Genomic DNA, 14,272 nt, shown 5'->3' on the forward strand with positions numbered 1-14,272 from the left:
CTCCGAGCTGCCAGTGCCGGCGCCCACGCTGTAGTTTGTTCCCGGCCCTCTCAGTTCCCCAGTTTTTCTTAAAAGCTGGCTCCAGACTCAGGAAGGACAGATGTTGCAGCCAATGGCTTCTGGCAGGATAAACCTGGGACCCAATCGAAACGGGGTGGGGACCACGCCCCACTCCAGGTGACTCCTTGGCAGGGAGAGAAGAGTGTCTCCGTCAGCTGATAGGATCTCCACTTGGTCCGTCCCGCGGGGCGAGTAACCCGGGACAAAGCAGCGGGAGCGCGTGCGCCAGCCACGGAATCCTCGTGTGCTGCAGCCGAGGAGAGTGATGGGGGAGCATCAAGAGGCTGGGAAGGAGAGCGAGGTAAAGGCAGCCCCCACACACCCCTACCAACCTCCACCTCACTCCATGACACCCAATGATACCCAATCTGGGAGGGGGGTGTGTGCGCACTTCTTTGCGTGCAAGCGTGAGCAAGAGGGTGGGGCGCCTCTGTGGCACCTGCAAGGAGATTGGTGAGGATGCCAAAGGAAGCAAGGTTTTACCTTTGCTTTTACAGATGGACAGGGACCCACCACTGCCACTCCTCACCTCCTCAGGACAGACTCCTGCTGGCTTGATGGGGAAGAAGAAGGAGGGATGTTAGGAATTGAGAAGGGGCTGGGGTCCCTTGTTCTTTCCCAAGGTCGGGGGAATCCTGTTCAGCACCAATGGCTTTACTTTTGAATCTGTGTTCATATGATCATAAGACCGTTCGATCTTTATTCTTTCCTCTTGACTTCAACAAGTAGTTACTGAGCAACTTCCCACCAAGGATACACATAAGGTGCATACTTTCGGGGGTTGGAGGCATGTACGTAGTTAGCTATGGCTAAGGGGTCAGGATGGAGCAGCTGTGGTCCATCCTTGACATCCATCTCCCTCAAGCGGTGCAGGTCAGAGCGGAGATACTAAGGCAGCAGGAAGGAGACAGGGGACTTAGGGACCTACTGCGCTAATGAGCTAGATTATGTGTGTTGGCGGGAGCAGGGGGCGGTTGGACACAGGAAGAGCCTTCCCTGGGGGTGTCAGAGAAGCCAAGAAGTGAGGAGTTTGGACAGATGAGGGGGGCTGAGAGACACAAAGTATGGAACAGAAAGTATCTGTTTCAGCATTTATCTATATTCATACTTGTGGTTAAATATATATATATATATATATATGTCTGGCATATAGTAAGAACACATTTTCTTTGGCTATAGTGTTAGCTATTATACTATTGTTGTTGCTGTTGCTATTCCTGTTATCATACGGATGCCATGTGCCCTAAACACGTGCTAGGCTATCGCACTGACAAGGCGCGCCCCCAGCCTGTGTAGGCGCCAGCCTCTGAAGCTCTCCAGAGTAAGCATCGCCCTCTCTAGATTCCCCTTTAAGTGCAGAGAAATGAAGGAATCATAAACATATATGTAAGTAAAAATATAATACAAGAGAAAATGAAATAATATAAAATATTGAATCTTTACTAATCTAATAGAAAGCAAGCAAGAAAAGGAACAAAAAAATCCAGATGGAACAAAGAGAAAACAAAAAGCAAGATGGCAGGTTTATAGCCTACTGTATCAGTAATTTCAATGATTATGAATGGACCAAATGCTCCAATAAAAAACCAAACATTTTCAAAGTGGATTTAAAAAAAGATTTTATTTATTTATTTAGAGAGAGGGGAAGGGAAAGAGAAAGAGAGGGAGAGAAACATCAATGTGTGGTTGCCCCTCACGTGATTCCAGATGGGGACCTGGCCCGCAACCCAGGCATGTGCCCTGACTGGGGGAATTGAACCAGCAACCCTTTGGTTCACAGGCCCGCAGTCAATACACTGAGCTACACCAGCCAGAGCTATTTATTTATTTTTAGAGAGTGGGGCAAGGAAGGAGAAAGAGAGGGAGAGAAACATCAATGTGTGTGAGTACATTGATCGATTGCCTCTCACACACTCCCAGCTGGGGACCTGGCCTGCAACCCAGTCAGGTACACTGACTGGGAATCGAACCAGCAACCTTTTGGTTCACAGGCTGGCATTCAATCCGCTGAGCCACACCAGCCAGGGCTCTACTAATTATTAAAAGTAAATAAATTTAGCAAGTTCCTGGACAAAAAGTAAAGAAATTGTGTGTTTCTCTATACTAGCAACAAACAAATAGAAAATGAAAGTTTAAAAATTATTTAAAATAGCAACAAAAACAAAAAAATCATTGAATACCTTGGAATAAGTCTAACAAAAGATGTATATGCAAAGCCTCTACTGAGAAAACTGTAAGACATCAATGAGAAAAATGAAAGAAGACCTAAATAATTGGCAAGATATTCATGTTCCTGGATCGGAAGCTTAAATATTGCAACAATGTCTTTTCCAAATTGATCTATAGATTCAATATAATCTCAATAAAAATCCCAGCAAGTTTTTTTGGCCTGAAAATTAACAAGCTGATTATAAAATTTAGGTAGAAATACAAAGGACCTTGTAATAGCTTCAATGATTTTGAAAAAGAACAGAGTTCATTCTGTGTGATTTCGGGGTTGCCTGTCAGTCACAACATTCAGGACAGTGTGATATTGTCCAAAACACAGAGACGCAGACAAGTGGGACAGGACAGAGAACACAGAACTGATCACACTCATGAGGTCAACGGATATTCTACCAAGGAGTACAGCGAAGCAAATCAATAGTGAAAAGGCAGCATTGAAACAACTGTGCTAAAATAACTGGCTGTTTATATGGGAAGAACAAATAAGCCAAACCTTATGCTACATAGAAAAGGAATTGAAAATGGACCACGGACCTAAATATAAAAGCTAAAGCTATTAATTTCTAGGAGAAAAAATAGAGTATCTTCATGATCTTGGGGTAAGCAAAAGTTTCTTCAAGAGGACACAAAAATCCTAATATTAAAAGAAAAAAAACAGATCTATTGAGCCTGTGAAATTATAAACCGTCAAGAGAATAGAAGAGGAACCCACAGGGTAGGAAATGTTGGTAACACATGTAACTGACAAAGGGCTGGTCTCCAGTGTATATAAAGAGTTCCTACTAATCGATCACGACACATTCTGATTTTTATTTTTTTTAAGATTTTATTTATTCATTTTTAGAGGGAGGAAAAGGGAGGGAGAAAGAGAGGGAGAGAAACATTGATGTGTGAGAGATAACACCAATTATTTTCCTCTCACATGCACCCAACTGGGGGCCTGGCCCACAACCCAGGTATGTGCCCTGGCTGGGGATCAAACTGGCAACCTTTCGGTTTGTAGGCCAACACTCAATCCTATGAGCCACACCAACCAGAGCTAATGTTTAGGAGGACGGTAGTAGAGGCCCTGACCAGGTGGCTCCGGTGGTTGGAGCAGCATCCTGTACGTCTAAAGGCAGCGGGTTCAGTCTCTGGTTGGGGTGCCTACAGGAGGCAGCCGATCGATGTTTCTGTCTCACATCAATCTCTCTCTCTCTCTCTCTCCCCCTGCCTCCCCCTCTCCCTTCTCTCTGAAATCAATTTTTTAATTATTTTTAGAGAGGGAAGGAAGGGAGATAGAGAGAGAGAGAGCAACATCAATGTGCAGCTGCTGGGGGTCATGGCCTGCAACCCATGCATGTACCCTGACTGGGAATCAAACCTGCGATGCTTTGGTTCTCAGCCTGTGCTCAATCCACTGAGCTACACCAGCCAGGGCCTGAAATCAATTAAAAAAAAGAGAGGGTAGGACAGAAACAAAGATTTGAATAGGCACTTTATAAAAGAAGGTATCTAAATGGCCAATGGGTACATAAAAAGGTGTTCAACATCATTCCTCCCCAGAGAATACAAGTTAAAGCCACAATGTGCTATTACCATACCGCCACCAGCATGGCTCGAATGAAAAGGACTAACAGTTCTAAGGATTGGCAAGGACCAGGTCCAGAGGGAACTTGCATATGATGTTGGGGGAGCATACATGAGTACAATCACCTTGGAAAGCTCTGGCATTATCTATGAAAGCATTTTAAACGCATGCCTACCTTAGGGCCAAGCAGTTCTCATACCCAACAGAAATGAGTATGTAGGTCCCTCAAAAGACATAGAAGAAGGTTCATAGTAGTTTTCTTCCTAATAGCCCCAAACTTGAAATAATCCAAATGTCCAAATGCGGAGTGGATATATAAACCACGATGTGTTCATAAAATGGAATACTACACAGCAATGGAAAGGATTACCGCACTCAACAACACGGACAGTAAGAGAGGTGGGCGGCTTCCGTTTCCGTGCTGGCGAGCAGTGCTTGAAGGCAAAGTGGCTTCTGAGCCTCCTCCTCCTCCTTAGTGTCACTCAGCACAGTGAAGCGGCGTATTGCAGCTGGTGTTCAACAAATGCTTGTTGAATGAGCTCGTGGACGACAGAACTGGCAGCTTGGTGCTTCGTGATTCTTTTCCCTTGGAGAAGCCCAACTGCTTTGCCTACAAGCCGACACCTTCTTGGCACTGAAAGGGAATGGAACGGTCCCAGGAACCCCTCAGAAGAGGCGGGGACTTCTCATCCAACTCTACACCCAGGGAAAGGGAGCCCGAGGGCACCCGCTGGGGAAGGGGCAGCGGAGGGGCAGGTGGGAAAGGGTCTGTTGTAAGGTCCTCTGGGTGCAGCCTGTGACCCTGGGGCATTATAAAAGCCGTGCTGCTGAGGTGGGTTTGGCAGGAGGACAGAAGCCCGCAGTGAGGACGGGCAAAGGGGCCGCCCCTCTCCTGCAGCCCTCCTCTCTGTCAGCGGACCGACAGGGAGACAGCGCCCGGCAGGCGGAGGTCTCTGATGCAGTGAGCGAGCGGGACGAGGTGACTCACTGTTCGAACCATGGCGAGGCTGCACAAGGAGCCAGGGGACGAGTTCAGGTGGCTGCCACAGGAAGTGTTGGGAGCCCGAAGAACCTGCCTCCCTAAGCCTCTGCTCCCCCGGGGGATGCTGGGGAGACGCCATCATAGCCTGTGGGCCCCGTGCCTCAACCTGGCTCCTGCCCCATGAGCCTCTGAGAAAGCGGGTATCTTGGCTAGTCTTTAGTCACCTTCAGCTGAGGCCCCAAGTCCTAACCTTCCCCTGACCGAAACCATGGACCACTGAGCCCCCACTGGGCCTCACTGGGGATGAGGGCTTGGGGAGGACCAAAAGTGGGTGCCTGGGAAGTCTGGTGCAGGGTTTGGGGAGGGGAGGAGCCGGGACCCAGTTCTCAGCGGGGCGGGACGTTCCTCTGGCCACACGGATGCCTCGGTCCATCCGCCGGCCTCATTGTGAGGGGCAGGCCTGGGCGTTTGGGTGAGGGCAGAAGGCTGGCCCCGCATTCCGGGTGTGGGTGGTGGCCTTCTCGGCAGTGAGTGGTCTCCTGGCTCTGCCCCTCTGAGCAGCACCCCCCACCCCCCAGCTCCTCCAAAGCCAGACTTCCCAGCTTCGAGGGAAGAGCTGCAGCAGTTGGGTGAGACACAGCTCTGTCACTCAGTTTGCCAAAATGAAGCAGGGGCTAGAAGCGTGAGTGCCACCTCCTTTCCATGTCTATGACAAAGCTCCAGCCCCAGCCCTCTCAGAACCCCGGCTGTCCCCTGTGGATGTCAAGGGACCCTGACTCTGACCCCAGGGCTGCTCAGGAGGCAGTGGATGATGAGAAGTAAGGAGGGCACTTGAGCTGCCTGCTCTTCTCTGCAGAGAGCACCTGGCTCCCTTAGAAAAGACACTTGCAATTGTCCTGGCTGGTGTGGCTCAGTGATCTGAGTGCCGGCCTGTGAACCGAAAGGTCACCAGTTCAATTCCCAGTCAGGGCACATGCCTGGGTTGCAGGCCAGGTCCCCAGATTGGAACAAGTGCAAGAGGCAGCTGATAGGTGTATCCCTTGCACATTGTGCATTGATCTCCCTCCCTTCCCCTCTCTCTAAAAATAAAATCGTAAAAAAAAAAGACAGTTGCGACGCATGAAGTCTTTCTTCAGCGCCTGGCACCCCACCCTGCAGCAAGACTAAAACTTCCTTTTTTTCACCCTCGGCTGAGGACTCTTTTTTTTTTCTTCCCCCTATTGCTTTCAGATAGAGAGGAAGAGAGAGAGAGAAACGTCTGGACTGGGAGGAAACCCACAACCTAGGCCATGTGCCCTGACCAGGAGTCGAACCCATAATCTTTTGATTACGGGACGATGCTCCAACTAAGCCATGTTGGTCAAGACCAAAACTTCATCTCTTTAGGAGATAGCCAGGATGTGAGCTGGTCCAGAGTGCAGGGGTCACCCCCGGGGTGGGGAGGGGGGAATGGTTCTCGGTGGGCTCAAGCCTCTTGTCAGCTCTTCAAGTGACATGTGCCTGGGGTGGGATGGGTAAACGCCCACCCCAACATCCCACTCTCCCCACGTGTGCCTCAGCTGTGTCCCAGGGAAGAACCGCAAGGAGCAGATGAAGCCCTCGTCACCAGCATGTCACGTGTCAGGGTGACCCCCTAGGCCCGTCTGGACTTAACCTGGGGCCTCAAGTCCACCGCAAAGACGGAGGCCCAGGGGGCTGTGGGAGGGAAGCCACTGTGGGGCCGGGCCTAGAGGGAAACGGTAGTGCCCCCGGTGCCGTGCCCCCGGTGACTTGGTGGGTCTTCTCTTGCTCCCTTAGGGGGGCGCGGGACTTGGAGCACGAGAGAAACTTCCTGCTGGGGTGTCACACCTGCCTCCGGGTGCCCGCCTGGGGGCAGACTGAGTCATGCACTCCCACGAGTGTATGCAGGGCCCAAGGGGCCCTTTATTTCCTCCCCCTGTCCCCACTGGTCCAACTCCCCAAGGGAGAGGAGAGCAGAAAATAAGCTGTATCTGTCCACAGCCACAGACACTGGGGTGGAGCTCGACACGCAGTGGGCTCTGAGGGCGGGCTCTCCCCAGCCGGCCGGGCGGACTGTCACATCCCTGACTTGGCTGCCCTGCGCTGTCTGCAGACAGGAAGTCAATGAGCTGCCAACAGGACGCCCCGCTCCCCACTCCTGGCACTTCTCTGCGCCTGTAATACTGTGCGCGCCCACGAGGGGTCCCTCTGCGGGAGCCTGTGTCTATCTGCTCCAGTGCCTCCTGGGATTCAGGAAACAGGAGGGAGGTTCACCCGAGGGTGGGGTAAGGGGAGGGAGGCTTCAAGCCCCCCCTAAGGCCCCTGCCCTAACTCCTCCCCACCGCCTCCTGGGAGCTTCCTCAGGCTGGCAGAGCTCTTTGAAAGACTAAGGGTGAGCACCGCCTTCTGTGTTGAAAGGCTAACCAGGGAGAAAAGAATCCCGGGAAACGGTAAAGCTCCAGGATAATTTGGGGATCTTCGTGTTCACGACTCCCTGGACTGATCCTCCAGACCGGTTTCATAAAGACGTGCAGCGGGCCCTGGCCAGGGAGCTCAGTTGGTTAGAGCACTGTCCTGGTACACTGAGGTTGCGGGTTTGATTTCCGGTCAGGCCACATACGGGAATCAACCAACAAATGCATCAACAACACATACATTTTTCTCTAAAAAAAAAAAAAAAAAAAAAAATTAAAAAATTTTGCATTAAAAAATAAAGAGGGGTAGTGGAAACAGGGATCCGGCCTCAAGTGCAGGCCTGGTGACGGGGGGAGGTGGGTGGGAACCACGTGCCTCTGGCAGGCAGCATGGTGCTGCCAGCACCCCGCCCCAAACCCACTCTTCCTGAACTCCTCTCCGAGAACGCCACTGGAGCTTGCCAGTCTGTCTAGAATGTGTGTCCACACCTCTTCCCTGCTCATGGTCCCTCAGTGACCCTGCCCCTTCCAGAAATTGCCCAAGACACAAAGCACAAATTCCTTCGTGCATTTAGGCCTTCTGTGACCTGGCCACTGCCGCCCAAGCGCGCCCACTGAACTGCTGGTTCCTTGAGCACACGCAGACGTGCAAAGACTTTAGCTGCTAATCCTACTCAACCACCAAGATCCAAGTCAGACACCACCTCCTCTGTGAGGCCTGCCCTGGAGCGGTTACCAAGTGATGCTAGACAGAGGGGCAGCAGCCCCCCAGGAGCACGGCTGCTCCTCAGCAAGTGCCCTCCCCAGTCCCCACCTTCCTGATTCAGAAGCTGGGATGACGGAATGGCCTCCAACGAGGATCTGAGCTGTCAAGACATGCTGAGATGCGCGAGACTCGCAGGCAGCCAAGCTGTCTCTAACCTCAGGCTAGAGGCCACTGGGGCTGGGGCAACCGAGGAGGGAAAGTAGATGGGGGGGGGGGGGACGACCCAGCAACCCTGCTGGCCCCAGGACCTGTTACACTGGCGGCTGCAAGCTCTAGCCCCCAGTGAGGCTTTGGGCAAGGCCTGCACCGGGAAGTGCGGGCTGTCAGAGAGCCACCAGGGACTGCACTGCTGGTGCCCCGAACGCTTCTCGGGCTAGCAGGGCGGGCCCTGCAGCCCCGCAGTGCCTGCCACTGGGCTGCCTTCCTGCCAGGGTTCCCATTCCTCCCCTCTGCTCTTCAGAACCCACGGACTTCGAGTCCTGCTGAGCCTCCCCTTTCCGCAAGAACCTCATCGGGCTGGGAGAGCTGGAGCTCACACAGGCCAAGCTGAGCCCTCCAGCCTCGCTGACCCCTCTTGCTACCCTCCCTGTCCCAGGCTCTTTCCAAGTGTCCAAGGGGGCTGCTGGTTAGAGGAGCAGGCAGCTGTGAGCACTCCCCTGCCCTCAACAGCAGCAAGCCCCCAACAAATGGCAGCTGTTACTGCCCAGGACAGGGATGAGAGGAGGGTGGGGACAGTTAACCGAGGCACATGGAGAGCAACACCCCATCTCCGGAAGGGAGCATGGTAGCACAAACAGGGGACACCCAAGACCTTTCTCCTCTTCAGGCTAGAGGCTAGCTAACAGCTTGTTTCTCCAGAACACCCTTTCCGCCCTCAAGGGGGAGCCTCAGAGCAGCCAGACTGCTTTGGGACATTCTGTGACGTCTCCCAGGCCCCACCCCAGCAAGATGCCTCTTCCCCACCCACGGCAGCCACTAGTTCTGCCGTGAATCCCAGGGCAAGCCCAAGCCCCACCCCGCCCCGCCCCAGGGCCCTGCAAGAGCACAGGAGGGTGACAAAACCATACTCAGTCACAGGTGTAAGTAGAGCCCCAAACTGGTGGGGGCCATGACCTTCCTCCCCAGAGGGCTGAAGAACAGCCTTCACCCACCTTCTGGCTCTGAGTTGAGTTCACTTGTCCCCAGCCTGTCTATCCACAAAGGGCCTGGTTTTGTAACAAGATGGCCTGCTTTGTCCTCACTTCCCAGTTCAGGGCCTACCAGGCACACTCTCGCAGGGCACTATGGACCAGATCCTGGGGAAACAAGATTCCCACAGCATCCTCACCCATTTTCCCGAGTACCACCTGACTCTCCATGCGGAGGTTCCAAGACCCAGTACTTGGAACCCAGGAATAGCCTTCAAGGCATGGCCCACCTAAGACCAATCACAAGTCCTCTGTATACCCATTTCCTAAACAGTAAAATGCGACCACCCTTCCTGCCTGCCACAGGTACTGACAGGCTCCAAGAAGCAAGCAACCAGCTCCCACTTGAGGCTTTTACTTCCGCTGACTGGGACGGAGGATGGGGGTGCGACTTCTGGGATACCTTCCCCTGCCGGGCAGGTTAAAGCCCAAAGTACAGGCTGGAGAGAGCCCGCTGCAAGGCCAGCAAAGGGCTTGAGGCCCTGGCCAACACCTCCTTAGTTAAACAGAGGAAGGTGGGACCCAGGACACCTGAGTCTGAAGTCCTGGGCCCCACCTAGCCAGCCCCACCCTGGACTCCCGCCACATCTGCAGCAGGCCAAAGGCCCAGCTTGGCTTCTGACTCACAGCAGCCACCAGACCCAGCCCTCATCAATGAGTCAGCCACCCAGGGAAGTAGAGAAAAGACCAGAAAAGAACCTTGAAGGTAGAGAAAGTCACTCAAGAGGTAATCTGTGACTTGCAACTTCCCAGCCCACATCTGGGAAAAACTGGGCAGGGAACCAGAGAAAGGGGCCTCGCTGCCCCGTTGCCCGCCAGGGTCAAGGCTACAGAAGAACTTCAGACACAGAACCCCTTCTGTTGCCAACAACCCCTGCGGATGTGCCCTGACTACTTCCTGAATAGCCAGACTACTGGCACCTGTCAGGAGGGAGAGCTGGCCCGTCACTGGGACCGGAAAGGGCATGGGGGCTGGTTGGGGACAGCGTACAGAGAAGAGACGCTCCCCTCACTCTCCCAGCCTAACACCCCACAAGGTCCCCTGGGCCCCGATCCTGAAACACACACCCTCTTAAGTGAGACTTTTATTATTATTTTTTTTAATTGAAGGTCCCTTACTGGTCCTGCTTCCACGAGTGGCCACGACCAGGTGGAAAAGGGGAGGAGAACCAGGTGGCATGGGGAGGGGTCATCTCCAACACATTCCATTTGTACACAGAACTAAACAGACAAGCACAGAGTCACTATGCGGTTAGAAGTTGGCAGCACGGGAAAGGGGAGGAACAGGTGGGGAGTTGGGGTGTCGTTAAAAAAAATACAGGCTGCCCCCAAACTGGGGTGCCTGGGGGGACTTGGTCTGCTTCAACCCAAGAGGAATCAGAAGATCAAAAGCAGTTTGGGAAGGCCAGAACCGTCAGGGGTGAAGGGGGGAGGAAGGTCCAGGGGGTGGGGGGCTGTTTGGCAACTGGGTGAAGGGACTGCCCTCCCCCTGCTGGGATCCCCCCAGCCCCTCCGGTCTGGCAGGAAGGGGGCAGCCGGCAACCCCCACAGGCAGGTCTCGGGCTGCCGGATGCTCCAGGCAGGGGGCTGGAGGGGGCTCACAAAGGCTTGCCCTCCAGGGAGATGACAGCACTGCCCCCCAGCTTCTCCGCCAGAGTGCAGCGGTCCTTGACCTCCTCGTAGCAGTTTGCTTGCAATTCATGCTTGATCCCTGTGGGGAACAAGGGGGAGTGTCTGTGAGCAGGAAGCACTGAGGTGGGGTTTATGGCTGGGAAGAAGCTAATCAGAACAGATGGGACAAGGTTACCTTCCAACCAGGCAGGGAAGGGGAGGGAGAGGAACCTCCTGGGCCATGCCAGTCACCCTGCCCTGCAGCCAACGCCTGAGCAAAAGTGCATGTCGCACCATAATTACTGGTTCTTACCTGTCAGCTTCTTCTTGATGGCATCCTTGGAGCTGGCATAGATCATTTTGCTCTTAAGGGGTGCAGACTCAGGGGCCCTAGAGAGAAACAGGAAACTTGCAACAAAGTCCTGTCCAAGTCTAGGAAGTGTCCCCGAGCTACAGACGACTCGGAGAGGCATTTGAGCTGGCCCCTAGCATTTGAGCTTTTATCAAGTCCCCACCCCAAACACACACCTCCGGTTAAGTAGGAGACACAGAGTCCCCATCCTGAGAAAGGGGAGCGGGGCAGGGCTAGGACAGGTGACTGCATAGGGAGCTCACCAGAAGATAAACACCAGGTCCTCCTTCTTGCTCTCCTTGGTCTCGTAGGTGGCGTCATAGAGGGCATAGCGGCAGTCTTTGTCCGGCAGCATCTTGACAAAGGTGGCGTAGGGGTCATCTACAGTCTGGCCCACGTCACCTACCAGGATCTCCTTGCCCTCCTCCAGGATGATGTTCTTCTTGTCTTCACTCAGGCAGAAAAGCACCGCCTTCTTGCGCTTCTTCACCTCCTCTGGTGTCGAGGACTTACGCACCTTCATGTCATTGAACACCTTGATGACTCCATCAGAGACAGCCACCCCGGAGGCCTGGGGGATGAGCCACACAGACCTTGTAAGGAAAAGGTTTCTGGGACTCCGCCAGAAGCTCCTCCTTTGCTTTCATAGGAGACCCATCTGGATGCTAGAAGAGTACAGACCTCAGCCCCAGAGGTCACTAACCCTCTTCCCAAAAAAACAAGTGACGATTTTCCCACCCACACCACTGTTAAAGACCTCTGATCACCTAAATCAACATCATCCCTCCTCACCCTGACAATGTACAGGCTAAAATTTAAAGACCTGTGAAAAGCAGAGGGTTTGCCTGTGACGTGGGAATGGAATCGCAAGGCTCCACAGGCTACTGACTTGTTTCTACACTCACAGTACTCCGTCTCAGCTTTTGGAAAAAAGTGCTGACTCAGAACTTCAGAAAGGCAAAGGGGACACGGACACCACACAGCCAGCCATCTCTTCTCAAAAAGAACCAGGACCCCACGCAATGCTAAATGGGACACCAAAGGTGCTTAACAGTTCTGGCAAGTTCATCAGAACTGCTCAATGCAGTTAGTACACAAATTATCCTCTTCCCCGCTTGAGTCTTCCTCAACCAAGACAAAAATTACAACCTCTAATTATGACGCTACACAACTCCCTGTCGTCTGGAATAAATATAGGCCTCAAAAGCCACTAATAGAAGTAAAGAGACCAAAGCCAACTGCCCACGGTCCTTGAGCACCTTTTAAATTTCAATTGTGGTTCGTGTTGAGGGACACCCGGAAATGCAGCTACTGTCCACGGAGAAATCTGCTGCGCCCCCCCCTCCCGGAACTGCAGAGGAAGCCGGACACGTGACTCAGCCGCTTCCGGAGTAGGCGGAGAATGGGGTATCAGCTAGGCTCGGCCTCCTTTCCGAGAGAAACCCCTGCCCAGAGGCAGTAGCACCTCCAGGGACTCTCCCTGAAGGAAGGCCCTCTACCAGGCAGCATATCAGCCCCCTAGGCTGCGGGCCGGAGCCTGAGCAAATTACACGACCTTCGTTCGGTACTCGCAGCCCTCGGGCTGCACACAGGGGGCGGGGTGGTTTCCGGGCGGTGGCCGCCTGGGTCACTTCCCTAAACGCGGCTCCACCCTCAGGCCCCATCCGGGGAAAGTCGAAGGCCCTGCTCATCTAGGGCTTCGGGCCGAGTGGCCAGCTGAATGTGTGCGCACGCGCCGACCCACAGCGCCGTTCCAGCCTTTGCCGAATGTACAGGGCGGAGAACCCAGCTGGCTAAGGGCTCACTCGCTCCGGAGCAGGGCCATGGCCTCTGTGGTGTCCGCTGCATATCGCCCCGTGCAAGCCCCTCATCCCAGGCTCCCGCGCCCGAACCCTGCCGCCTCCGCATCCCGCTAGCCGCGCCGCCTCCGCTCCTCCTGGACGCAGGCATCCCTACCACCTGCTCTCGAGGCAGACCCGCCTGCCGAGGGAGGGTGACGCGGAGACAGGAACAGCCCTTGGGTGGGGCGCGCGTGCCAAGACCGCTCGCGCGCTTTTCCTTCGCCGCCCCTGGGCCGAGTTAGGGGTACCGCCAGCTCCCGTCGAGTGCGCGTTCTCGTGAACCGACTCTCTTCGGCCCCGCTGTGGCGCGCGACACCGGTTACTCTGCGAGAGGAGCGCGCGCGCGTGCCCCGGACCCCTCCCCCACGACCGGTGTCCGCGCGGGCGCAGCAGCGGGGTGGGGGAGGGGAGGAAAACCCAGGGGGCGCGCGAGCTACGTTCAAACCAGCCCCCCCCAAGCGCCCGCGGGCGCGCACGCGCGCCCCAGTGCCGACCGCCCCTCAGCACGAGACCCTCATCCCGCTCCAGGCGCTGGGGGAGGGGGTGCCCACGTCGCTCCCCCTTTCCCTCCCGCGAGCGCAGGCGACCGACTCGCAGTGGCCTCCCCTCGGGCATCGTGGCCTGGCGCTCACCATGTTTCCGGAAGCGAAAAGGAGATAGTGAGAAGAGCCTAAGAAGAGAAGAGCCGATGCAGCTGCTGCCGGGATCCGACTGAACGCGGCCTCTCCCGGCCCCTTCCGTTTAGTATGATCCGCACAATGAGGGGCGGGGCGAGCTTCCGGCGCTCCTCCTGCGGGCTGACGGGTAATGAAGTCCGAGGGTATTGCACCGCCCTCTAGCTTGCTCTTTTTCGTCAACTGGCCACATTGCATACTGGGAAATGTAGTTTGGGGGAGGCGGGGTTACGGCACGGAGCACGAGCCCATTGGTCGAGTTTCCCAGGAAACGCTCTGAGCTCAGAAAGGCCCGGGTCCTTGGCTCTTGGTAATGAGTCGAAAATGAGCCCGGACTTTGCCGCTCTTCACCCCGTTGCGAAATGTTTTTTTATAAGATCCATCTTGGCACCTCTGGGTCCCTTGATCTGAAAAATTTAAGTAAATTAGTATTTTCGTCTCTGAATTGAAGCTACTATTCATTGGCCTGGAATCCAGTCCTCGAGCAAGGAGAATCACAGGTGTAAGGCGCCTTCCATCTAATAAACATCCATTGAGCACCCTCCATATGCAAAGCCATGCTTGACCCTAAGAGGCAATGTGGAACTTC

The 14,272-nt window shown here is 54.4% G+C and overlaps 1 protein-coding gene across 1 annotated transcript; it reads right to left on the reverse strand.

Annotated features, from left to right (window-relative positions):
• Nucleotides 1-10,277: 10,277 nt before the first annotated feature.
• Nucleotides 10,278-13,896, reverse strand: CFL1 (cofilin 1). Its single transcript, XM_028515984.2, has 4 exons — nt 13,642-13,896; nt 11,432-11,739; nt 11,130-11,206; nt 10,278-10,916 (listed from the first exon to the last, which is right to left on the reverse strand). The coding sequence occupies exons 1-4, from the start codon at nt 13,879-13,881 to the stop codon at nt 10,804-10,806; spliced, it is 738 nt and encodes a 245-aa protein (XP_028371785.2). The 5' UTR covers nt 13,882-13,896; the 3' UTR covers nt 10,278-10,803.
• Nucleotides 13,897-14,272: the final 376 nt, after the last annotated feature.

Source organism: Phyllostomus discolor, chromosome 6 (genome assembly GCF_004126475.2).
Source record: "Phyllostomus discolor isolate MPI-MPIP mPhyDis1 chromosome 6, mPhyDis1.pri.v3, whole genome shotgun sequence".
Classification (NCBI taxonomy): domain Eukaryota; kingdom Metazoa; phylum Chordata; class Mammalia; order Chiroptera; family Phyllostomidae; genus Phyllostomus; species Phyllostomus discolor.